The 24529-nt window shown below is 39.7% G+C and overlaps 1 protein-coding gene across 1 annotated transcript in view; it reads left to right on the top strand.

The window, feature by feature from the left end:
- Positions 1-23232, top strand: part of NCK2 (NCK adaptor protein 2) — a 53964-nt gene extending 30732 nt beyond the window's left edge. Inside the window, exons 3-4 of the mRNA XM_009638928.2 lie at positions 10509-11230; positions 21148-23232. Coding sequence (XP_009637223.1) covers positions 10509-11230; positions 21148-21342 — 917 coding nt within the window. The 3' untranslated portion in view covers positions 21343-23232. The remainder of the gene's footprint in view (positions 1-10508; positions 11231-21147) is intronic.
- The last annotated feature ends 1297 nt before the right edge of the window (positions 23233-24529 follow it).

Genomic DNA, 24529 nt, shown 5'->3' with positions numbered 1-24529 from the left:
TTCATGGGCTCTACCCATTTACAAACCTGTAAGATATTTTTTAATTGCTCATTCAGGAAGTTGTTCTCCAGAACAGGAGCTACATTTATTACTGTATTACTTACTAATTCATTATTGAGTTTTAATCTACAGAAGAAATTGGTTTAGTTTGTGTGTGAGTTGTGTGGTTTTGTGTTTTGGCTGTGAGGGCCAAACCTCAGAGGAGATGGGCTGTTTTGTTAAGCAAGCCATTTTCCCCTGTTACTTCCCCTTCAGTGATGGGGAGGTCTGGTTTTGCATACGTAGTCACAAATAACCTGAGAGCCCTTGATTAATGAAGCTATGGCCATTGCAATTCAGAAAAGAAGCTCATAAAGAAAAGGCAGTATTTACTTTGCTTTCCTTTCCTAAAAAGAGCTTTGAATAAAACTGCAGTATCTATGACAGGCTTCTAAGGAGTTCTGAGGTTTCCAAAGGAAAAAAGTAAAAAACACCTTGGATTTTCCTGTAACATGGTACTTAATGTTTGAAAACATTAGTATAGTACAGCCTTGTCATTCTGACCTTACAGTGGAATTACTAAGGCTTTATGTCATGCTTGGTGTTGGTATGGGCCAACTAGAATAAAACGCTATAACCTCAAAGAGTAGCTGACCATGTTACATTCAGGAGGGACTGTCTTGAGCTTTTTGATGCCGAGAGGTTGCATCATTGTCTTCTAATGCCTTTCTTCTTGTTGAGGGACTCTATCATTACTGCGTTATAATTTGTCTGTTCAGTTTTGGGCTTGATGATCTGAACCTCAGTCTGTATTGTAACACCTATTAAGCCTTTCATTTTCATATACGGAATTGAGGTCAAAATTGAGAAAATGGGAAGTGAAAAGACCAAGTTAGTACTGTAATTGCCCGTATCCAAAATAGAATGATTCCATCTCAGTTATCTGGAAGTCTTTAAATTGGAGGGTCATCATCTTACATTCACAGTAGTCTACTTTGTACTTGCTGTATTAATTATTTTTTAAAAAAATAAAAAAATTGAGTGGGTTCGTGTTAGCAAGTTGGATTTGTATCTAAAGCTGTCCTGTGCAACTCTTTTTTTTTTTTTTTTTTTTTTATTCATATAAATGCGAGATAGCTAAATATAAATCATCTTTCTATCAAGTGCTGGAGGAGGAGGGGGAACATAAGCTGTTGTATACGTACTGAGGGACAGGAACATGTATTGTGGTAGACAGGTTGGAGCACCTCATGCATGTTAGGGATTTCTTTGTCAGTGTTCTGTTAGTGTTTGTAGCTGTAGCTGTAGCTTTCCTTCTCTACCTCAAGGGAACAGAAGGCACTGGGAAGTCCTACGGGGCTGCTGTGCTTTCTCCCCATACGTTATAAATCTGTTCTTAGAACAATAGGGCTGCCTTAAGTTTAAGGTAGTCCTGGTTATTTTTTCTTCTTGGGGTATCCTGCAAAATCAAGGGAGTGTCATTAATGAGATTACAAAGTAGGTGGAAATACTCTATATGAAATATTGTGTATTTAAAGCAAGCTGTCTTCAATTTAAGTTTGTAGACAGAAATTGGAACCATAGATCTTGATAATCCCATTCATTTTATATGACTTCTATTTGAGACTGAGACAGCAGTTTTCCTATTCCATGGGGTATTTAAAATCCCAAGGTCATTTTAAATCTGCCTAGTAAGACTTCATCTACTTCACTTTTCCACTGGAGTAAGAACATATATGAGGTAGTTGATGGAAGCCTTTGGATCATGTGTTTGATGCCTTTGGAAAACTCTGTCCACACGCATCCTGTAGTACATCTTTCATTTTAACCTCTTGCTCTAAAATGCTCTGGGTACAGGAAACTCGTTATCTGGTACTGGAATTTAAATGTACCTTTCCTGATACAGATAGGCATGTTTAACACAGTCTAAATGACAAGAATTAGTGCAGTAGTTGTTTTTAATATGGTTGTTGAGTTGATTTCTTGATGGAAGCCTCCATCCTCCAGTAGTGTTTGATGTATGGGAAACTTTGACGCTACTTTTTCCTGTATTTGAAAAACACAGTGATAAAGTAGCCTGGTTGTTGAAATGTCAGAATTTCACTTTGACATTTAAAGAAGAGTTTCCATTTTCTGATATGTTCTAATGTGGCTTTTTTTTGATACTGAGCTTCTTAAAGATACAAAAAGTCATTAATAGAGCTGTAAGGCTTCATTTGTCTATCACAAATGCAGTTGAATATTTCTGGAATTTATAGCGGTGCCCTTTAAAGAGTGCTATAATGGAGATGTTGCTTCTAAAACTGACTATCCCATATGGATCTTGGCCTTTGACTGTTCGCTTGGAAACTGGACGTGTAGGTGGAGGGGGAGAAGAAGGGGTGGGAGATCGCAGACTGAAAATGTGCAGAAATGTTAGGTTTTTCTTTCTGTGTAACGGAAGAAACTTCGGTCTGCCGAATTCCTTTTTAATAGAGAAGCAAAGACAAGTTAATTTAAAATTATGGTAATAATAATGATAAAATGACATAAAGCTAAACTGATGTCTGATCTGGACATTCCAGCTGTCAAGAAGTTATATGTTTATCTCTGTATTGGGTGAATTAATTACTTAATTTACATTGTTCTATGTTTTTTCTTAAGAATTTTCCTAAAAAGCTAATTACTTCTTTCTTAATACAATTTTTGTTTTGTTTTAAAAAGGCGCTGTAAACTCTGCATACTTGTGAACTACATTCATTAATATGCAATATAATTCAGAGCCTTAGTATTAGGAAATTAATAACTTATTTGGTAAACCGAAAAGGATCATTTTTTTAACTGCTTGTATGTGAAGCCAGATGGAATAGCAGTTCCATTAAAATGCACAAGAAAAATCATTACTTTAAGTACCTTGAATAAAAATTGGCTAAAATGTTGAATAAATGTTACCTCTAAATAAAAATGGGTTTTGATAAACTTGTTTGTTTCTGCTGCATCTAATACAAAACACTTGATTAGTAAATTGAACGAGAATTTCTGGTTGCCTTGTCTTTGAAGATTTTTAGAACTAGGAGAGCTGTTCTCTAAAATGTGGTTTTATATTTTTGGGGGAACTAAAACATATTTTCATCTCAGCTGAAATTGATTTCTTAACTTTTTATGTAAGTCACTAAACTTAAGAGAAATTACTTTAAAAATGTTTCTTTTAACTCTTTCAAAGATGACTATATTTGAACAAGCTCTTGCTCTACGTATTTATACTGGGAGTTCTTGTAGCTCATTTGTTTGACTTAAATTTATCAGCTCAAACTTGTTTTGCTGGAATGTTTCAGCTGTTTAATTGAAGTTGTCATAATAGATTACAGTAATGTCAAATTTTTCAGCTCTGGAGTGCCTTGTTTCAATTTGAATTATAATGAGTTTATTTTTAAAGAAGAAAAACATTATTTTAAAAACAAAAATATTTTCATTAAAAAAAGTACTGTACTTATCCTCTCTGTGGTAGCTTCTATGATTATTTTTTTTTAACCATAATGCTCGTAGTACTGTTTAAATAATTCTATTGTAGAAGGGGAAAGGGTACACAAATGCATTAAAATTTGTATGAAATATTTCATACAAATAACTGCTTTGGGGTTTTTGTGTTTTTGGTTTTTTTGTTTTTTTTTTAATTGAGAAGAATGGTTAGTAATGTAAAGAAATTTCAGTTACTGGGTGATTTGTAACACCAATGAAAGATCCATTTTTTAAAACTATTTTTTCCTGTAAATAATTTTTCAAATACTCATTCATGTTAGGTTTAAAACGCATGCTTTGACAGCCTGTGTGAGAGTTGTGGCAGTGTGGATAAGATTTCAGGCGGAAGCTGAAGGAACTGTCTCCCAGAATTTTCTCCCTTTTCCCTCCTCTTTTTAATACCTTTGTTTTTATATGTCAGTCAAATTGATACTGAGTAGCTGTGTACTGAAGCGCCGAAGTTGAGCACCGTGCTGAAAAGCATTGCCATCCGGTGCAAGCTGGGAAGTTGGGCAATGCTGTTATCACATGCAAGGAGGAAGGCTCTTGGCCTTGCAAACGACAACCCCAGCACTGTGGTGCTCCTGCTGACCCATCAAAATCAACCCGGTGTTGCATTTATCGTGCTAAAATCATGCCAGTTAGTCAGCTGGGTACTAACCTGATTGCAGAGCAAGTCTGGGGAAACCATGGCCGTTTGGGCAACTGTGGGGCTGGCAGGGGAGCCAGGAGGGAAGGGGTCCTCACTAGCCCTGCCTGCCTTTCCAAGTGGGCAAGGCATCACGTTTCTGTTTCTGGAGGATTTAAAAAATAAAAAAATCTACAAAATTTAGAGAGATAAAAATGAAACATACCAGGTTTTATACAGCTTTGGTTTTGACTTTACCGAAGTGTCATTTTTTTAAATTCAGCTCTAGTATCAGTTCCTACGTTTTGACTAGGTGATACAGCATAATTTAATTTTTTAATTGAGAGAGAGCTTGTTGTAGTTGTAAACAGACTATGAAAGAAAGTAGCTGGCAGTATTTGATGTACTACTAATTCAAGATATCTATTTGATGACCCTTATCATACTTGAATTAATTTTTTTCTGATTTACAGCTTTGTAATAATATATAAAAAATGATGGAAAACTAATTTCAAACAAAACGTTGAACATGATACAAAAAAATCAATTCTGACTTGTTATGAAAAAGAATCTATTCAGATATGTAAATATAGCAATAACAGAAAATCAACTGTTTATATATTTTCTAACTGCCACGGGGAGAGGGAAGATAACAGCATCACTCAGCAGCATTTGTTGTTACATTTCTAGCTGTGTATTCAGTCGTAGATCTAGCTACTCCAAAAGCAATACAGGATATTTGAGGACACCATTTAATAGAAATTTAGTCCCTTAAAGAGGAAGTAGTTTCCAAGAACTTAGTTGTATTGAGACACTTTCGTTGTTGGTCTTGCAGTGCTTTTTAGAATTTAAAGGTCACTTGGTTTGGGCAGCAGGGGGGTGGGGTGGGTGTCTTTCCTTAATTGCTCTCGATATTTTAATAAGTTGTTGGAGGCTTCTTAAGCAGTGGTATCTGGCGTATTTAGTGGCATGGTCTCCTTCACTGAGTTCTGGATTGAGAAATTCTGTTCTGGAAATTGTTTAGTGTTGCCTTTATGATTTCTCAAAGCAATACAGTTTTCTTGTATTGCACCTTTTGTCCGAAAGGCCTTTTTTTTGTTGTTGTTTTTGTCCTGTGAATTTGATTTGATGCTCAGGTAAGCTACAGAAAATATTTTTGCTTATGATTTACGTATTAAAATTGGAAAAGGTTTTAGAAAAGTTAGAGTGGGAGAATTCAAATGACTGTAGTTTCACTTGCCAGCTATTTTTCAGAAATTGGCTTTGGGTATTGACTGACCTTTTTTTATATACAGAAGATGGAAGAATGGAAAAGTCAGTAATCTGAGGTATCAAATAAAAAAATTCCTTTGGAAAAGAAATGCAACTGTATTTAGTCTATTTAAGGTTAAGCTACATACAAGATGTAATAAATTTAGGGAGCAGGCTTGGGAGGGGGATGCTAGACAATCTGACTGCAAATGTCTTCCATGTTCAGTGCATGTTATTCTTAAATAGAACATAATAAAATAAATGTGAATACAGATAAGCCTGCGGAGATGCATTATACAGCCACGTCAGTGAATCTGTTCTTTTACCTCTGGGGATGAGCAAAAGCAGTTAAAATGCAAAATGTGGTCTCTCCTCAGTTTCAGGCAAGGAAACGAGCTCGCGGGAGCATGAAAGACTCATCAAGTCAGCCTTCCAAAACTTAGGAAGAGATACCTGTTTTGTAAATGGGCTTCTTCTGGTAAAGGTAGTATGTAATATAAATCATAATTAGCAAATGGAATATAAGTTTTTACTATTGGCAAAAAAAAAAAATCCCTTTCTGTACAAGGTTATGTATTTGATAAAGTAGGATAAAGTTTTAAAGGTAGTTAAACTTGCTTATCCTAAGCACCAATTTTCATAAAGATTGTAGCTCTGCAGCCTTTTTTTCAGTGCCTTCACTGAAGGCAGAAGAAGGAGAGAGAAATCCTTCTCTTGGTTTTAGCAGGAGAAGACTGGGCAGTCAGGGCATCTGCGCTGTCTGACAGGCAGCCAAGCTTTGGGCCAGGAGCGTGGCCAGCATGGCAGGAGACATAGGTAAGGGCAGGGGAACTGGCAGTGTCATGGTGTCAGACCAGAAGGGAATTCCACCACTTTGAGGTTTGGGGTTGGGGGGGGCTAAAGATGTTTCCAGGGGGAGCTTAAGGAGCACGAGGTAGGAAGGTGAGAAGTGCTGCAGGGAGACAGCATTGGAAGTGCAAGCTGGAGGACCTACGGGTGCAATGGGAAGGCAGACATGGGGACGAGCTGGTAACGAAAGGGTGCCAGGCTGGGGTTTACACAATGGGGACTTAAGAGACAGGAAGCAGATTCATAGGAAACTGGTCTTCCTTCGGCCTGCTGCTCGCCAAACAAGCTATTCTTCAGAGCCGCAACTGAGTGAGGAAAGGAAGAGGGCACGAAGCAATGTGGGAGGCACATTTCTGAGTCTCCCTGGGACTGATCTCAGAGTCAGAGGGTTTCTTTCACTGTAGAGGGGAGGAGGATTTGCAGTGGATCCCTTCTGGAAATGATGCTAACCTCTTTTTTTTTTTTTTTTTTTTTTTTTTTTTTTTTTTCCTTCTCTTGGCAGTATATCCACCTAAATATTAAACCTACTCACATCGCTTGGCTACTTGTTTGTCAGCTGTAGGTTGTGAACAGTGTTATTTCCTACGAGACACCATAACATAAAACAGGGTTTCTGCTGCTTTGCAGTGCTTTTTGCTCCCACTCTTTTCCCCTCACTTGAAAGCTAATCCATTGCTTTAGGTTTCTCCTTACAACAACTAGTTGTAGTTGAACTGTAAGCAGTGAATCAGAATGGGAAAATACAATTGTGTTTGACTAGTAGATAAGATTTCATTAAAACAAAGACAGTAAAAATGCCCAGATTATGACTGCAGTCACAAGTATATTTGACTCTTCCAAATGTGACTCCCAAAGTGCTTGAATGTTTTCTTTTCCATGGAATTCCTTACGTGGATTTAGCTCCATTCGGACAAAAGAATAGGGATACCCTTACAAATAGTCATAAGCGAACTTTCCTGTTAGTAGTGAGCAATGGCAGTGTTTACTCTTCCAGAGATGACTCGTGTAGATTGTACTTTTTTTTTTTTAACAGAGTTGTGGTTTTTGTCATAGATGCATACAAAGTTTATAATTGTCCGAACTTTATTCTTGCTTAGCTATGACCAGGCATCCCACAAAATTACATTTTTAGACTTGTTTCCTAAGGAAATGAAGCTTACTCTAGTCATGCTGTCACAGTCAGCTGTCATCGTCCATCCATCTGTCCACCCTTGATAACTCAGCCAATTTTACGGAAACTTGACAGACTGGCAGAGATAAACTCACTAGTTCTCTCCAACTCTGTGCCTGTGAGGGTCATTGCCAGTGTCCCTCACCGAAGGAGAAGCCAGAGCAATCCCAGCTCTTTGCCTAGCCCAGGCAGGGCTGAAAGGCAGCGAGGCACCGGGCACCGTGCTTGGCTGGCCAGCCCAACACAGGTAGGGGGGGGCAAGGCCAGGGGAGATGGAGTATACTTTGAGGGCAGTTTGGAGATTGCAGTGGGGAGCTGGAGGTATGAGAAGGACCTGGGGATGCAAAGGCAGTCATATGGTAAAGGGGCTTATTGTGGATCCTGCAGGAGATGGGGGAGGCAGAGGGAGGAGGAGTAAGGAGAAAAACAGGAACAGATTTCCTTTGTTCTGCTCATGGAACAACTTGTTTCCTCTTCTGTCATAGACGCAGTTATGAATGTTGTAACCTCACAGAAAAAATGAATGTTAGCTAATGTTGTGCGTGCCCTTCGCTGTGCTTGGCTTCAGATGGGTCTCTGTGTAGTTACCTACCTTGGTCAAACCAGCTGGAAACAGTTGTCGGTGCACATCGCTGCTATTGCAAAAGGCTTATCATTACCATGCTATCGGCCTTAAAAAGTTTGATTACATTAAATATTAATCTTAAATTGAAGAGTTCTGACAGCCTTTATTGATAAAGAAAAAAAGTGATGTTTCTGATTTTTTTTTTTTTTTTCCCCCCCTCCCCTGTGTTGTTATGGTTTGTGTTGAATGGGGAGGATGGAAAGGAACATTTAAAAGTTCAGCTGCAGCATTAGAAGATTTGTGGAAAAAGATGCAACTTAGAAACTCCAAGTGAAAGAAAAGTGCTTGGATGATAACCTTTTGCTAAATGTTTAGACGCCTTTATCAGAGTTCAGAATTTTTGGGGGGAAATTTGTTTCTTTCACCTGTTTGTCAACAATTTTTTCTCAAGATACTTCAGTTTATGGCATTCTCTTATCACACTGCATCCCCATATCTCACAGTTATCTCTGTGTTCTGATTTTCAACTAGTTTTCTCCTGGCCAGCTACTTTGTCATATGCTGGGTTGTTTTTTATTTTATTAGTAGTTCTGCTGTAATTCCAAGAAGTGGTGCTGCATATCTCCATTACAAAGCACATCAAAACCGAAGCTTTTAATCTGGAAGGTTCAGTCTCTGTGTAGGGCTTTACATACAGTGAATCTGTTGAAATACGGTTGTTTGTTTTCCATGAAGTTCTAACAAGTAGTTTCCCCTCCCTTTCCTAACAGAATGGCCCTTAAGTTGTGTTTGTTTATATCACCCTAGTGTAATCCTCCTTACTTCTGATACATCCTTGTCTTTTGGTTGAAAATGATCTCTAAACTGATGAAAATTTCCAGCCTTGGCAGAGATCAGAGCCTGGCCAGCTTCCGATTAGTGCTTGCTGGGACACTCTTTTCCTGCGATTGTCTCCCTTAGCACAATAAGCCACTCTCCCTCATTTTGCCTGAAAGTGCAGCCACCGGCTCTCGGCTGAAATGATGTACTTCAGAATGACATTAGGATGTAAGCAGGCTCCGACAGGAAGCAAGGAGCTGCTGGGGAAGGTCAGGAAAGACTTTAGGATCATCGGAATTTTCTGCTGTCTTCTGAGACCTTAAGACTGTATTAATTAATGAATTTAACCCTTCTAGTTAGCAATCCCTGTGTGGTCACATGTGTGCTGTTCGTCTGTGCTGTACAGCTAACCCTGTGAAATAAACCAAGTTAGTTTTGCACCGAGCAGTCAGCTTTGCTGAAGATAGTCATTGTATATATGTATATATATTAAAAAAAAAAAAAAAAAAAAAAAATCAACACACTTTTCAGCAGTGGAATGGCCAGATAAATTGTTCCGAATTGTTAAAAATGAAATAGCATACATCTCCTTCTATCAGATTATTTGAAGAAACAAAAGCAAATACCCATACAGAACTCCCCCCCCCCCCCCCCCCCCCCCCCCTTCAGTCTGCTATAATCGACATGTAGTCACTGTGTCTGAAGTGAATCTCTTGCCCGCCAGCAAGGCTCTAGGAGCATAGAGAAAAGTACAAAGACTTCTATTTCTGAGTTGGTTTTTGCTTTCTGTCCCCTGCACGACATTTTGGGTGTTGCTTGGTTTGTGCTATGCTGGGACTTCATCTTTTGTTTTCTCTTCAGAACTTTTATAAGTGAATTTCCTGAGAGAGGGCTCTTATTCACTTTATCTTTCTGTTTATATGTAAGCTTAAGTAGTCCTTGCTGGAAAAGTTTGAATAGTACACCGTGCGTGTTGTGCAGTTTTTCTTCCATATTTAAACATGGTTCCTCTAATTAAGAAGAAACAAAAAGTTGTGTATTTAATGTTACTGTTGTTTCTTCTGTACAGTGTATTTTATGCTATAATTAAAGCCATGACAGCACATCAGAATTTACAGATTATAGGGGAACATATGCAAATGGTCTTCCTCAACGTCAGGTTTACGCTTCTATAGTATGTGACGAAATACAGATGAAAGAGGTGTGGATATCACAAGGGGGCTTGCAGTTGGAAGGAGTTGCAGCTGTAGCTGCCTGGGGACTGACTGAAGAATGAAGAGAGCAAAATGTAATCTGCAGAGAAACTTAAGCTTTTATTGCTGTGCTAGTTTATTTTTGTAGATTTTCTTTCATGTTTTGCTTGAGCCAAAGTCATCACTAAAATTAAAAGGCATGATCATTTGGCTGGATTTTTAAGAGACGTAGCAGCAAGCTGTGCAGCCGTTCCAGTGATTAGCTGTTCTCGCAGTGAAGAAACCACTGTTTTTAAGTGTGTTAAAACTCTGGTGCTTGTGGGAAGGGGAGAGAGCCATTACAGCGCAAATTGCTCCTTACCTAATGGTGCATCAGCTGGATGTTAACGATAATCTCTTAAAGGTGTTACTGTCTCCTGACTATTGTAGTGTTGCAGAAGAGATCTCCGTTTAGCAGTATTGCTCAATTGACGGAGGAGCCTGTTGCCAAATCCAGCGTTTGCAGTCTGGGGACAAGCACCGCGAGTGACCGCTTTACGTTTCTCTCTTTAACAGGTTTGGGAAAAACCAAGAGAAAGACGAGTGCGCGAGACGCCTCACCCACTCCTAGCACAGACGCAGAATACCCATCCAACGGCAGCAGCGCCGACCGGATTTACGATCTTAACATTCCAGCCTATGTGAAATTTGCCTACGTTGCGGAGAGGGAGGATGAACTGTCCCTCGTTAAAGGATCCCGAGTGATTGTCATGGAGAAGTGCAGTGACGGCTGGTGGAGAGGTAGCTACAATGGACAGATTGGCTGGTTTCCTTCGAACTATGTGGTAGAGGAGGTTGAGGAGGCAACTGCAGATTCACCCAGCTTTCTCAGCTTAAGGAAAGGCGCTTCCATGAGTAACGGCCAGGGCACCAAAGTACTCCACGTTGTTCAGACACTGTATCCATTCAGCTCCGTCACAGATGAAGAGCTCAATTTTGAAAAAGGGGAAACGATGGAAGTCATTGAAAAGCCAGAAAACGACCCAGAATGGTGGAAATGTAAAAATTCCAGAGGGCAAATCGGTCTCGTTCCTAAAAACTATGTAGTAACCATTAGCGATGGTCCTTCCATTAACACTTCCCATCCGCCTCAGATAAGCTACACAGGACCATCTTCTACAGGACGGTTTGCTGGAAGAGAGTGGTATTACGGGAATGTTACCCGGCACCAAGCAGAATGTGCCCTGAACGAAAGGGGAGTGGAAGGAGACTTCCTTGTTAGAGATAGTGAATCTTCGGTAAGTGGTGCTCAGCCGGGCAGGCTTTGTAATACTCGATGCTTGGGTTAGCAAGCATGATACTTAATAGAATCATAGAATCACATAATCACTTTGGTTGGAAAAGACCTTTAAGATCATTGAGTCCAAAATAGCTTCCCTATCTGTCGTAAAGGCCTTTTCACCCTTAAAGAAGCAAGCAACGCTTCGGTGTTACCAACCGATAACACTTACTGCTTGTGAGAATCAGTCTGTTACTGAAATGCAGTGACATTTACACTGAAATTTAACAGCTGTGGTCTGTATTATCCAGGGTGTTTTAATTAGTGGACAAGCAAGTAAATATTTTGGGCTTAACTTTGACTTTTCATGTGCTCCTCATATGCAATCCTCCTCAAGTTTACAGCACTACAAGATAAAATAATTCTTGTGAATTGCAAATCTGGTCATTAAGTTGATTTTAAAGCTAATTTCAAATGGGATCTTTGCATTAGTCAGTTTTGTTCTGCTTTTAATTGAATAATAACATAGGTTCTCTAAACTATTGATTAAAATCCCATTTTAATGTACTTCTGCTCTACTTAGATTATTTAGGTTGTACTAAGGTAAAGCTGTTATTGTATCTAATCATTGAGATTACGATACACAACAGAGAGGGTCAAGTGAGCAGCTCATAAGCTTTGTAAATTGAGCCTTGATGACATCAGAGGGATATGAGTAATGCTGAGTAGGGATCATTGTAATTCTGAAAGTTCAAATTTAAAATTACATGGAAAGGCCTTTCGTATATGCTGAGGCCAGAGAATTCATAGTTAAAGCACTCAAAATTTGATTATCCCTGGACTGTGATTTTGAAAAGGTGACAGAATTTAATAATTCCCTAATACATCTTTCAAAGGCTACAAAAATCTGAATTTGTGATTAGGGCTTTTCTGCATTTATTGTTTCAGTTGTAGGGCGGTTCCATGAAGATAAATTTTTGTTTAGTAGATGTCTCCATCTAAGTATTTTGTTGCTTCACATATAAAAATTTTAAATTGATATAGTTCTACTGGCTCAGTCTTCTAATCTGAACACATGGTACTACTAAAATAAGTATACCTTCTACAGCTATCTATCTCTATGCCGTATTTCTATCAGGTTTCACTGTGCCCGTTTTGTGGGCTATCCTGGTTTACAACATAGATTGCAAATAAAAACTAAAGTGGCGTAAACTGCATCTAGTTTGAGCCATAATATGGTTTTTAAAAGATTTATTGACTCTAATGCCTTCAGAAGGCTGTATTGGTTGCATATATCACTTCTGGTTAAAACCTGTGATATTCTTTATCATAACTGTCTATAAATTGGGGAAAAACAGTTCCCATATATTATTCCTCATGTAAATTATTTCAGTAACTAGTCAGTAGTAGGTGTTGGCATGACTGCATGCTGGAAAACAAAGAATTTGCTTTAAGTAAGGGGGAGAATTAAGCCTGAGCTCAAATCTGGATGTAAAGATCCTTTTAGTTCCCAATGCTTTTTTGGAAGCACGTTTCACATTTCATTTGCTGCTTTGGTTCTTCCTAAGTTACAATTTCAGCTGCTCAGAAGAGGTCCCAGAATGAAGTCAAAATCTGAAGTAGTATTGAGGCAGATTCATTAGGTAGTGTATACTAAAGGATACTCTTTAGTGGACAAGCAACTAAATATTTCAGGCTTCAATTTGACTTTTCATGTGTTCCTCATATGCAGTACTAAAATTTGGGATTGGCTGGCATGTTGGCTCTTGGCAAGGGAGATGAACAGAGGCTTCCAGTGACAGCAGAACAGCTGAAAGACAAGGAAATTATTAACTCTGTAGGATTTTCTAACTCCAAATGAAACTTTGCATTCTAATTTTTTGAAAACATTAGTAGTTTATTATTATTATTATTGAAGCTAGGACTCTCACTATTCCCTGAAATATTTACATCGTATGTAACATCATTGACAAAATACAATTCTGTAATAGTCCTGAATATTTTTTTTTCCTGGATACAGTATTGTCTGATTAAATTTCAGGCATCTTTCCTTGATGAATTTGTTCTGCAGAAGACATGATAGCTGTCAAACTCCCCTTTCTTTGAAGCTCTGCATCATTGAGTTCCTATTTCTGCTCTTAGTTAACTGTAATCACTAAACAAGGGCAAATGCAAATAAACTAGAGGAAAACGGGAAGAAAAATAGAAATTTAGAAAACATGACTGACTTGGAGAGGCTGAGAGGAATCAAGTTTATTTAGTCAACAGAAGAAAAGACTGAGGTGGGGCATACAGTTCTCTAAAATGTGGAAAGCCACTAGAGGATTATGGTAATCATTAAATTACAGTAGTTCAGCTGTCTCTTCAAGGCAGCATCCTGTCTGACAGGGGCAGGTGGGTATACTGGATGTGGTGTACCCTTGGTGTGTCTGTCCAGCGGGTAGGAGCTCACTTTCTCATCTGGATGCTGCATTTTGGGTTATCCTGAGGCAGCAGCTATCAATTTTCTTCTGTCTTCTGAGAAAGTTCCAGAAGGACAGTTTGAAAATTAATACATTACTTAAAATACAAAAATGCGCAGCCGTTCCTCAGTGCAGGCCATGTCACAGCGACCACCATGCTACGGCTTGGCTCTTGCTCTTAAGAGTCTACCTCTGGAGTAAAGGAATTATCTTGAAAGGACACGGTAACCTTTTAATTTAATATGACATCATGACACTAAACATGCTTGTATTCAAAGCAGTTTCAAATTTGCTGCCTGCATTGTTGCTGGGGAACTTGTTGCTTGTGGAGCACAAACATATTGATTCAGAATGTGGCCTTCAAGTTGTTTCCAGCTTCTCATACTTACTGAAATCCCAGAAAATCTACTCAATTAATATTACATCAAGATTTTTTTGCACACATGCAAAACAAAAATGTGCTGAATTGAGGACCTTTTTTCTTTTTCTAATCTTGATTGGCTCTTGCAGATCCTGTATTTGGGGTTTTTTTGAGCAATGAGAAAAACTACAGTTATGCATGTAAATGCCTCCTTTGTCTTAATACTACTTGAGAGGTTTAGTTTTTATTAGGTTTAAAGAAATATTTTACTGCATCTCAACTTTTGTCTGCCCTAATCTTCATATATTATACCATCATATAATTTGTTTATGTATGTGAATTACAAAAGTATTTGTGGATTGCTAGTTTGTTTTTATTTTTTTTACCGAAGTGCCAGGAGTGATAAAATAAGCGAATGAGCATGCTTGATAGCATTGGGAAAAAGATCATAAAAGATCTATTTCAAGCTTAATATGTATGGAACAAAGAAAGATTTTAGAAATAACCCACATGTTCTTGATGGTTGCCATATTTCACGTGTGACTACAGAGGCTGTTCACACTGTGGCTAAAAGTCACCAGGAGTGTCCAAACAATCGGAGCGAAAGATCTTGATTAGGGAGAGCAGACTGAACAGAGCAAAGTTTGCTCTCTGGTTTGTTCATTTTTGTACCAGACCAGCTCTTCCCGTTACTCTGTGTTATGAACCCACCTATTAAAGCTGTGGATGCAGGGGTTAGTCCTTTCTAAAAAGGCCTATATGATAAAATGGTGAGTCATCCTGCTAATACCGTGCCTAATTTTTGACCTGGTTTAGGGTTTCCTATAGCCTTCCATCACCATAGTTATAAAAAGTCATCTGTATAAAAGTTTTCCTTAGATTTCTTTGAGTTTTGCTCTTGTTACTGAGCTGTGAAAAGCTCTCCTTGGATAGATGAAGGTTTGTATTTTTCTGTAATCTCTTGATGAGACTGTCATGTTTTTCCATTTCAAATTTTAGTAGTTGCAAGATTTTACAGTGTTTCTATAGTTTTAACTTACCAGACGTTTGTCTCGCAGCTAGGTTCCTTTAGCCAAAAATGTTTTCCTCAGTTACACTTAGCTCTAAGGGATGCTGTCATAGTGGAGGGTATCCTGAGATGAACTCTGTCAGGTAGCTAGAAGCCTGATTATCTTCATTAATTAAAAAATACTATTATTAGAAGTATAAACTCGTTTGAATCATGTAAGCCCGTAGCTCATGTAACAGGCACAGTTGCCTACTGATAACATTTTTGCCAACTCTGTTATACCTAGGCAACGTCATCTTGGTTTCGGAGATGTGAAGGAGGAGACTGAAGTGGAACATACCTAGTTAGAAATGCTGCTCAATTTGTTCATTCTGTTGCAGGCTGCTCAGTTGATAAAAACCTGAAGTTTGTTGTCTGGTTTAAGTAGTGCTCCTGAACAAATACTGCAGATTTAATCTGTGCAACCTCTGTACAGCCCTTTCTAACCTTTTTTGAATTGCAGGCTCTTAGCGGTCAGATTTTGTTCTCTCTGTGTAGTACGCAACACAAGCCAAACAAGTCTTTGCCGACACAGTTGGCCTGGGTTGGGTAGGTGATCTGTCATGCTTTGAAGATCTAAGATTCCACGAGGGAGATAAGCAAATTTGGAAGGAAGAGGAAGAGGAGTTTTTGTTCAGATTCACCATGGGGGAAAAAAGTGTGCTTGCTAGTGCTGTAGCTAACAGGAAGCAAGTAAATAGGTTGTGGCTAGTGAGGATGGAGAGCAACCACACCACACCTCTGGCTTCTGAGCAGATCCTCTGCTGCAGACACCCTTGGACTTTAAAGGGAGCTTCTGTCAGGACCCGCAGTCCCCTTGCACTCCACTGCGAGTGGGTGCGAAACTGGTGATTAGTCAAACACCACTGCTTTACAACCCTACGATGGCTTCCCATGAAGCAGAGAAGATGTTGTTTTTCTCAGACCAGTTCTGTTTACTAGCATGAATGAGCTATGCAATTTTTTGGATGATTTCAGGAGCAATTATTCTTTAGGAAGTAATGGCTACCTTCTGCCAGTAGTGTCACAGTTATCAAATTGTAGTAACCAATCCAAATGGGGTTGCAGGGTATAGTATTAATGACTACCAATGACTGTAGATGTATTGAGATGATACTGACAATTGTAGGTACAACGGGATTTGATTCAGTCCTTTGAGATCACATTTAGCTTCTGTGCAGCAATAGTGACAGCAGAGGAAGGAGGCACAGGTCGAAAGTTTGTATGCTTTTTGAGGTGCTAATTCTGTAGCATTCAGGGTGTCCCATATTTTCCTGGGGTTTTAATCCTGCAAGTGTTGGATAGCAGCAATGAAATGTGGCAACTGTTCAAAAACTGAAGCATTTGTCATGTTCTGTGACATGCTGTGATTGATGAGTAAAGCAGAGAAGAGGAGAAAGTTTAGCTTTAAAATCAGGCTTAAGGAAATATCCTAGTGGTTTATTTTAAATGGAAGAACAGAAATCTTATTAGAGCTGTATTTGAAGATCAATGGAGCCAATTCGTGTTTCTGACCTGTGTAACGTTGATTTTGGAACATGCAGAACATTACATAGAGAGGAAGGGTATTTGTTTATATCTAAATGAGGTGAAAGGGGTAGAAAAAGGAATTTTTGACCCTCCCTGATGGTTCTGTCCAGCCTGACCTTAGACCTTTGAGCTATGACTTGTGTTTTTGGCTGAGTGACTGAGGAGGGGGAGGAGCGAGGGAAAATCTGGGTATGGAACTGGAACGAATTGAGGAACTTCAGGGCAGGCTCACAGATGGGAGATCAAAGAGTCTAGAATAGTCTGAAGAATGAGTGCATGAGAACATCTTCAATGGAAGGAAGGGCATTGCCAAGTGGAACTGTATTGAAAGAAAAAAAATTAGTTACGGGATCAGTAAAAGACTTTCAGAGGGAGTTATTTTTCCTAACGTTACCATTTATGGTAAAATGGTCTTGTTTGGTTCTCAGATGGAGATTGTAAAATGGGAACCTTCTTCCCAGTTTTGCTTGTTTTCCCTTATATTGCTTTATGACTTGTCTTCATGATGAAGTTTTCCATCTTTTTGAAAAAAACAGTGAAGTTCCTGACCAAAGAAGTAAAATTAGAGGAACGCCTTCCTACCTGTAGCCTTCCACATGCTGTAGGCACCAGCTAGCCTGTGGTCATCCTAGTCATAAGCAGGAGTTAAAATAAAGGAATCTGAAACAATTCAGAGAAGTGCTAGACCTGGACTGAAGAGCTGCAGATGCATAACAGCTAATCTTCCATTTTCTGTTTTAGGAATTATTTTAACTTCAGGTTTAGGTCTTCCCAATTACGACAGTACAGAAATATTCACAGGTTCCCTGCCACAAAGCTATGCTCTGTAATTCTGCAGAATCATCAACTCCTCTATAGATTTCAGGGATTAAAGTTTACTTCTGATGTGCATTTATTTGGCGTATGTGAGGCTTTTATTCCTGGAAAAGTTAGTGTGCAAACATCCAAATGTAGCAATTAATTTAAGAGGGAGAAGGGAGAAAAATTGGCCAGCAGTTGCAACAAAATAGCTTAAACAGTAAATAAAATAAACAGACTTGGAGCAAATCCAAGGAGGACAGCAGGGAACCAATTCAAGCTGCATCGAACCAGCATACTTTGAAAGGGTAATGTCAAGAGCAGTAGTTTATCTAGAGATATTTTTTTTTTTTTAAAATAGTCTTTTTTTGCATGTTTGTTAGAGTGGGAGAGAACCAAAATAAAAACAAATGCAAGTCCAGTTGCTTTTGCTGTTTGTTCTTGAATCCTGTAGAAGTTACTACTCTGAGGCCAATAAAGGGTTTCAGGATTTTTGCAACAGCTGTTTGAGCTCTTCCATCTCTTTGCACCGGATGATGGCTCTCAAAAGAGTTAGATCAGCCTTTCTGCTTTTTTTTTTTTAATTAAATCAGATCACGAAAAGAATAAACTTTGTAACATATTCTGGAGAAAATAAGCGATAATAATGTCTTCTATTTATGCATCAATCTAATTAGCAGCTCTGAGGCTGGGAAGAATGGACAATAGTTCAGGAGAATGTTCATTCATTAAAGTTATAATTAAAATGGCAGGAAAAGTATTTAACGTATTGTGTAGATCGCCTCACAAAGATCGAAGTCTGGCCAGTGCCTGGGACATAGGACAGCAGAGCAGAGGTCTAAGACCTATTCCAGCACCTCTCTGTGTGTCATCAGTACATCCTTTCTGGTCTAAAGATCATGATTCTTAGCAGGTAGAGGGAGCTTTGAAACCCATAATTCTGACATGCTGGAAACAACTGTGTTTTGTCAGAAAACATTAAAACTTTGCTGGGCACAAAGTGACTATTTCACTTATCTTTAAGCCTTTATCATAACATCTTTTCCTGTTCCTAAACCAAAAAAATGTGTTTGGTTCAGATTATGAAGTTCCCCTTTGTAAGTTTTTCTATTTTAAAGGAGGGCCTATTGGTTGCTGGTTTTCATTGGGGGTAGGCAGTGCCCATGGAAGCACCAAACTTAGTCAGCAAGACTTGATCTTGTTTTTTGCATCCTAAGCAGCTAGTCCATAGTGTTCCTGTCAATGCTGTTCTTGAAGAGACCCTATGGACCTGCCTGGTAGCCCCTGTTTAGAGCACAGCGGTCAGCATGCTGCCGAGAGCCCGTGTCCCAAATTTCTCCTCCATGAGCCCGGGGTGGCAGAGCTTCTGCAGAGCAACGTTGGTGCAGGCCCGTGCTTTGTGACCGTCTAATGGCTGCTGCTTAGCGATGTGCAGATGCCCATCGAAACAGGCCCTGGGCCTGTGCGGTTATGGCTGCCGGAGGGTTTGTCCACACTGCATTCAGGGTCTTAATCACAGGACAGTGTTAGTACAACCAGGTTAGCTTTAACCCAGTAGGTTAAGTGTTGAAAATAGGGCCGTCTTGGTGTGAGCTCTGTACAGCCTTGCTTGCGATGCTCCTGAGGCAGGGGGTTAACATCAGAGCTAGCTGGCTTAAAATAGCAGTTCTCAAACTTGGACCGAGGGATGGATGACAGGGCATGAAACATATTTTGGGTGGAGCATTGGAAATCCCAAAGATATGCTCTTATGCACATTTCTTTCCATCACTTGCCCCCACCCTCCCTGCTCCTCTCCCCTTGGCAGGCACGGGGGGGGGTTGCGTGTATTTTAAGCTGGTGGCTGCTCGACGCCCAAGGCAGCCTTCCTGATGGAGCCTGCACTGACCTGGCCAAGGCCCGGTCAAACTGGGTTATGGATGGAAGAAGTTATTCTCCTGTGGGGGTTACATAAAATAATTTTTAAAGAAGTGATGCTTGTGGATCTGGAATGTGGTGGCTCAAGGTAGAAGAGGGTTAGTCCAGAGGTGTGGGGCTGGCTTGAGCAGCGCGAGAGGGGAAGAGCTGCTGCCCAAAGCCGAGGTGCGAGCCTGAGGAGTTGGGCCAGGGCCAGATGAATAGGCACGGCAGGAGCTCTGTTTGCTCTGTGCAGGTCAGAGAGAGTCGAAGGGAAGGCAGAGAAAGCAACAGTACTAAAACAGTTAGGGGGAAGATGTGAGGGGCGAGATTTTGGGATAGGCAGAAATGGGGGGGTGTGCATGTGGGTGGGGCGGAGACCCACATCACTGCAGGAAAAAAGACCGCGTACCTGAGAAAATGCTGTCCTTCAGCTTACTTGGGTACGTACTTGGTGTGTCTGCCCCCCCAACAAACGCAGTGCAGAGGACTCCAGAGGCTGTGGTTTCACGAACTGAGATCTGGCGATGGCAGTAGCGTCTGAGGGCTCCCGCTCCCCCCAGCTCGGTCCTCTGCTGTACAGCACCTGCGCTGGGGGTTGTTCATCAGGTGTGAACTGGATAGTCCCTTGTGGGTTTTGTTTAGCCTGGATGAGCTCAGCTTTGCAGCACAGGCCTGACCAAAGCAGCAGTGTGGTGGGGGGCAGGACCGAGGGACTGCAGGAAGGCTGTGGCTCAAGTCTGGCACGAGCCTTTGAGGGTTTCTGCCTGAAGCCCTGCCTTTGGTGGGCAGAGACCCTGCAGCAGTACCTCCAAAGTCGCATCGGGTGTTACGTATCTCCTTTAAGTGCTTGCATCAAATTCTGGTGTGTGCTTTTTACTTTTTGTTATTCCATTTTCCTGCTGGCTGGTGACACCCACCTCCAGCCACTTCTCACGGGGCAAAGCCCATACTCCCATCTCTACGGCCAGCCAGCAGCAGTTGATGGCTAGAGATGGAGTTCAGCTGGAAGCAAGGAACAGTGTGTCCTTTCTACCCTCCTACGGAGGCATGTGGCACAGAAAGCAGAATGGTCTCATCCCGGCTGTTTGGATGCCAGCGCTCGCTTTGTTAAAGCAACTGATTGCCAAGATGAAGAGATTTATCATATGAAATTGTTCTGTCCTGAATAACTTAATTAGTGATTAAATTTTGTCTTTTGTGGGCAGTGGTTTGATGGTGAGATTTGTACTGTGTTTTTATTCTATAGCTTTATCTTTCTTTTTTTTTTTTTTATACAAAGAAGGTATACTCAATAGGAGAAATTATTCCCCATACATGTGGTAATGAAGATAAAAGATGAATGTGATGTGTTTTTGTCTTTTGCAATGCAAAGCAAGAATGGCCCTCTAGTGGTCACAGCTCTAAAAAAGCAATATGGGGAATTTTCTTCATCTCACTCCAGCAATATTGCAGTAATTGCTTTCTCTAGGACTCTCTAGCAAGGAAACCATACACAATGAAAGTTTTTCCCTTCTCCTTGACATTCTCGTGCTTCTAGATTGAGTAACTAAGATAACATTTGCAATTTAGTCATGTAATTGGCAACTTCAGTCTGTGCATCTGGGGAGCTTTCACTTAACTGACTTAACTGTGCACGTTAATAATGATGGCAATTATTTATTGAATAATAGACTATTGGGTTTCTTAAGTAGCTAAAGCACCGAGCTGTGGAACAAAGACTAGCATAAATTACCATCAACTATATGACACAGTTTGTTCCTGAAACCACAAAATTATGCCTTCATTTTGTTCATTTTTATGTAATTCTTTTTTCTTTCTTTTTGAATTCTTCTCAACAGCCCAGTGACTTCTCAGTATCTCTAAAGGCTTCGGGAAAGAACAAACATTTCAAGGTGCAGCTCGTGGACAATGTCTATTGTATTGGGCAGCGTCGCTTTAATACTATGGATGAGTTGGTGGAACACTACAAAAAGGCTCCCATCTTCACCAGTGAACACGGGGAAAAGCTATATCTTGTGAAAGCACTTCAGTGACGTTGAAGATGGACTTGGCCGCCCGGGCCTCTTATAACTTACAAGCCTTAGGTCCTAAATTCACTTTTATAGAGCAGAGCAATATCTGAAGCAGGCTTAAGGAATAGGCTCTTTCTAAAGTGTTTGCCCTGTCGGTTGCTGTTTTCTCTTTTTTTTTTTTTTTTTTTTTTGTTTTTTTTTTTTGTTTGCCTCTTTTTGTGTTCCAGTTCTGTTAATCTCCGACCACCTCTCTTCAGGTTGAGAGTTTTCCTTGGGTGGCCGTGGCAAGCGCTCACCTTCCCGGCTGAGTTCAAAACTCCCCTCTCCTGTGTACGTTTACATAGTTAGCTCAGATCAAGGAGGGGCGTTTTCAATTCAAACCAGTGTTAATCTGTTCAGATTGCTCACGCAGGCAGAACTCTCCGTTCAGAGACATCGGGCACAGTTTGAATGCACTGAAGCTGCAGCTGCTTAAGTGAGAGAGAGTAGACGTAACAGTTGTGGCTGTGAGTTCTGTAGCTATATCGCTTACCGAGTAGTATGTTACAAAAACTCCTAGTTCCTAGAAGCACTCTTTACACTGTACTCTGCTATTACATTGCCTCTCTGACTCTTTGTAAAGAGTACACTAATTAAAAGCATTTTGTAATAGTACTTCTTAAACTACTATGGTAAGATTGTAGTAAAAAGAAAACTATCTAGTGTATTTTGGTCTGTAATTGCAACAAAGAGAAATTTTATTTGAAAGTTGATTACTAGAGAAAGAATCATTGAATTGTAAAGGCTGAATGTTTTGGTAATCTACAACCAAATGTGCCATCCACATAATGCTTTTTCCTCTTGCCCTTCTGCTTGTTTGAATTAAACGATTATGTATTTAATTCTCAAAGTAATATGTATCTGTAGCTGATTGTTGACACTAATACAGAAGATTAATAAAAACTGATCTTGGGATGGGGTGGGGCAGGCTACCAACACTATATATATATTTGCTTTACAGAAAGAAATCTTTGGGTTTTACAGAGGATGGCGTGGTTGGTAGGAAGAGACACACAGAATGTTTATGAAGAAAATGCATTTTTCTCTTTTCTTTACATTTAAACTCCTCTATGGTTTAAATATACAGTCTTTAGATGGCACATTCCTGAGATCGAAGAAGGGATCGTGAGATCTCAAAATCTTGCATACTCGGTTTTTTGGATATTGTAATAAAAAAGGTATTATGTCATGATGGAGTACTGGATTTATCCTTGGGTGGTAGTCCTGGTGTTGCTTTAGCAAGGTGAAATAGAGTGAATAATGAATTTGTTTGTCTTGGAGTTTGTGTGGCCTAAAAAGAAAACTTCTGTGACTGCAGAGGATGGTTTGATATGAGGCAGTTACTTGTTTCTGTGATAAGTAAGTCCGTTCATAGCTTTAATGAATACTGCACCTTTTTGCTATTAAAACATGTTCCTTACCTATTCTGTATTTCAGCCAATGGTAGTACAACTAGCTCTGTGCTTAACTCCAGCGTAGGTTAAGCAGACACCAGCGCTGTCTGACTTGCTCCTCTGTAAAACTGCCAGGAGACTGCACTGGTACATCTGCGAGGGAATTGCAGTCTTCCTCAGACCCGAGAGGCAAGTAAAATTTTTGAAGTTCAGCACACATACTGTTTTCCCACCACTCTTGAGATCTTATTTCTGTAAGATTATCTGAATTGACAACTGTATTCGAATTAATGACTGTATTTTTCTGTACCTGCATTAACTAAAAATTGGGTGGTGACGCTTCTGCTTGGTCCAGCTTAATGAAGGAAAGCAGCGATTTGGAGCAATCCAGCATGGTCATGCATTGTCCTGAAGAGCACCTATCCATGGCTACCTTCTAAGAATATAAAAGCTTTCCTTAGGAAGTCAGTGAGAAGCACCAGTTGTTCACAATCTACCCACAGAAGAACTCCACAGTGGTCTGCTTCTTAAACTTCATAAGTGAATTCTGCAAAGAATGTAGGTGTTTGCCTTCTAATACCTAGTTCTTTCTTTAGGTGAATCTAAGCATGTACCGAGTATGGCAGTGACGTTAAGAAAGTCAACTATATGTTACATGAGCATTTTCAGGTTTGAGTGAATTGCTTTTCAGTCTCATTGACTCCCTGTAGTATTTGGAAAAATGATATATGGGAATGGTTTTCCTTTTCAGTAAACTGATTACTGCAATTACTCTTTCATGCCCCTTGTTCATTTTTCTGAAATGTTCCCCATGTTTCCTGTTCCAGGAGCCTTTCTGTGCCTCTTGTGATCCTTTTTTTCCGCTTTTTTTTTATAGTCCCTTTTTTACAAGCTCTGTTAGTTCCTAACCCCTTTCTAGTCTTTAGTAGCTTAGAACTAAATCAAATAGACTTATAAGTGAAGTTTTTACCATATGCTTTATATTTTAATGGATTTATCAATTTGTGTGTGTGTATGTTACCTCATCCTCTGTAAACAGCTTCTGTGTATTGAGGTGTGAATCGTTAAAGTACTTTGTTTTGGAAGCAGTTAGTTAATTTATGACCAGCTGTGTGAATGACTAGCTTGAGGGTTTTTTGGTGTTTTTTTTGGTTTTTTTGTTTTGGTTTTTTTTTTTTTTTTTTTTTGAAACAAGCCTCATCTTGTTTTTGCCCACGCTGTATTTAATCAACATGCTCTCCATTCAACAGGCCCATTAATAGTTCTTCAGTTGTTCCCATCGTTACTAATTGAGATAAGTTTCTGCAAGTTTTGCTGCTTTTTTGACCTCATTTGCTGGATTGGGCCTAAGCATTAACATCTTCAGTACTAACTGCTTAATAAAAGGGCAAGAGACACGGATTTTATTTTTATTTTCCTATTTTATATGTACCTTTCTATCGTTTGACAAAACCTCACCCTTATTTTTCGACTACTTAAAGCCTCTTTGTCAAAGCTTGGGGTTGGGGGTGTGGGGTTTTTATTAAGGTGAGAGGAATTCTGGTGACCTGAATTTCTTTACCTGCAGTTTTCATTAAAGGCTCAAATAATTTCTGATACAGTAGAAGTGGTGATTTTTCTTTACGGTATTCAGTCTGGCTTTTCCCAGCATACCTGCTTCATATAGGTGCATAGTACTTTCAAATATTATCCCTGTACAGCTGTTAATGTTTTCTTGCATTGCTGGTGTTTACACAGGAATGTGAATGAGTTGTCTGAATCCATAGCAGTTGCTG

This window comes from Egretta garzetta, unplaced genomic scaffold (assembly GCF_000687185.1).
Source record: "Egretta garzetta isolate BGI_Z169 unplaced genomic scaffold, ASM68718v1 scaffold5, whole genome shotgun sequence".
NCBI lineage: Eukaryota > Metazoa > Chordata > Aves > Pelecaniformes > Ardeidae > Egretta > Egretta garzetta.
Note: the sequence above shows the minus strand (reverse complement) of the source record. Positions and strands in the feature narration are given on the sequence as shown.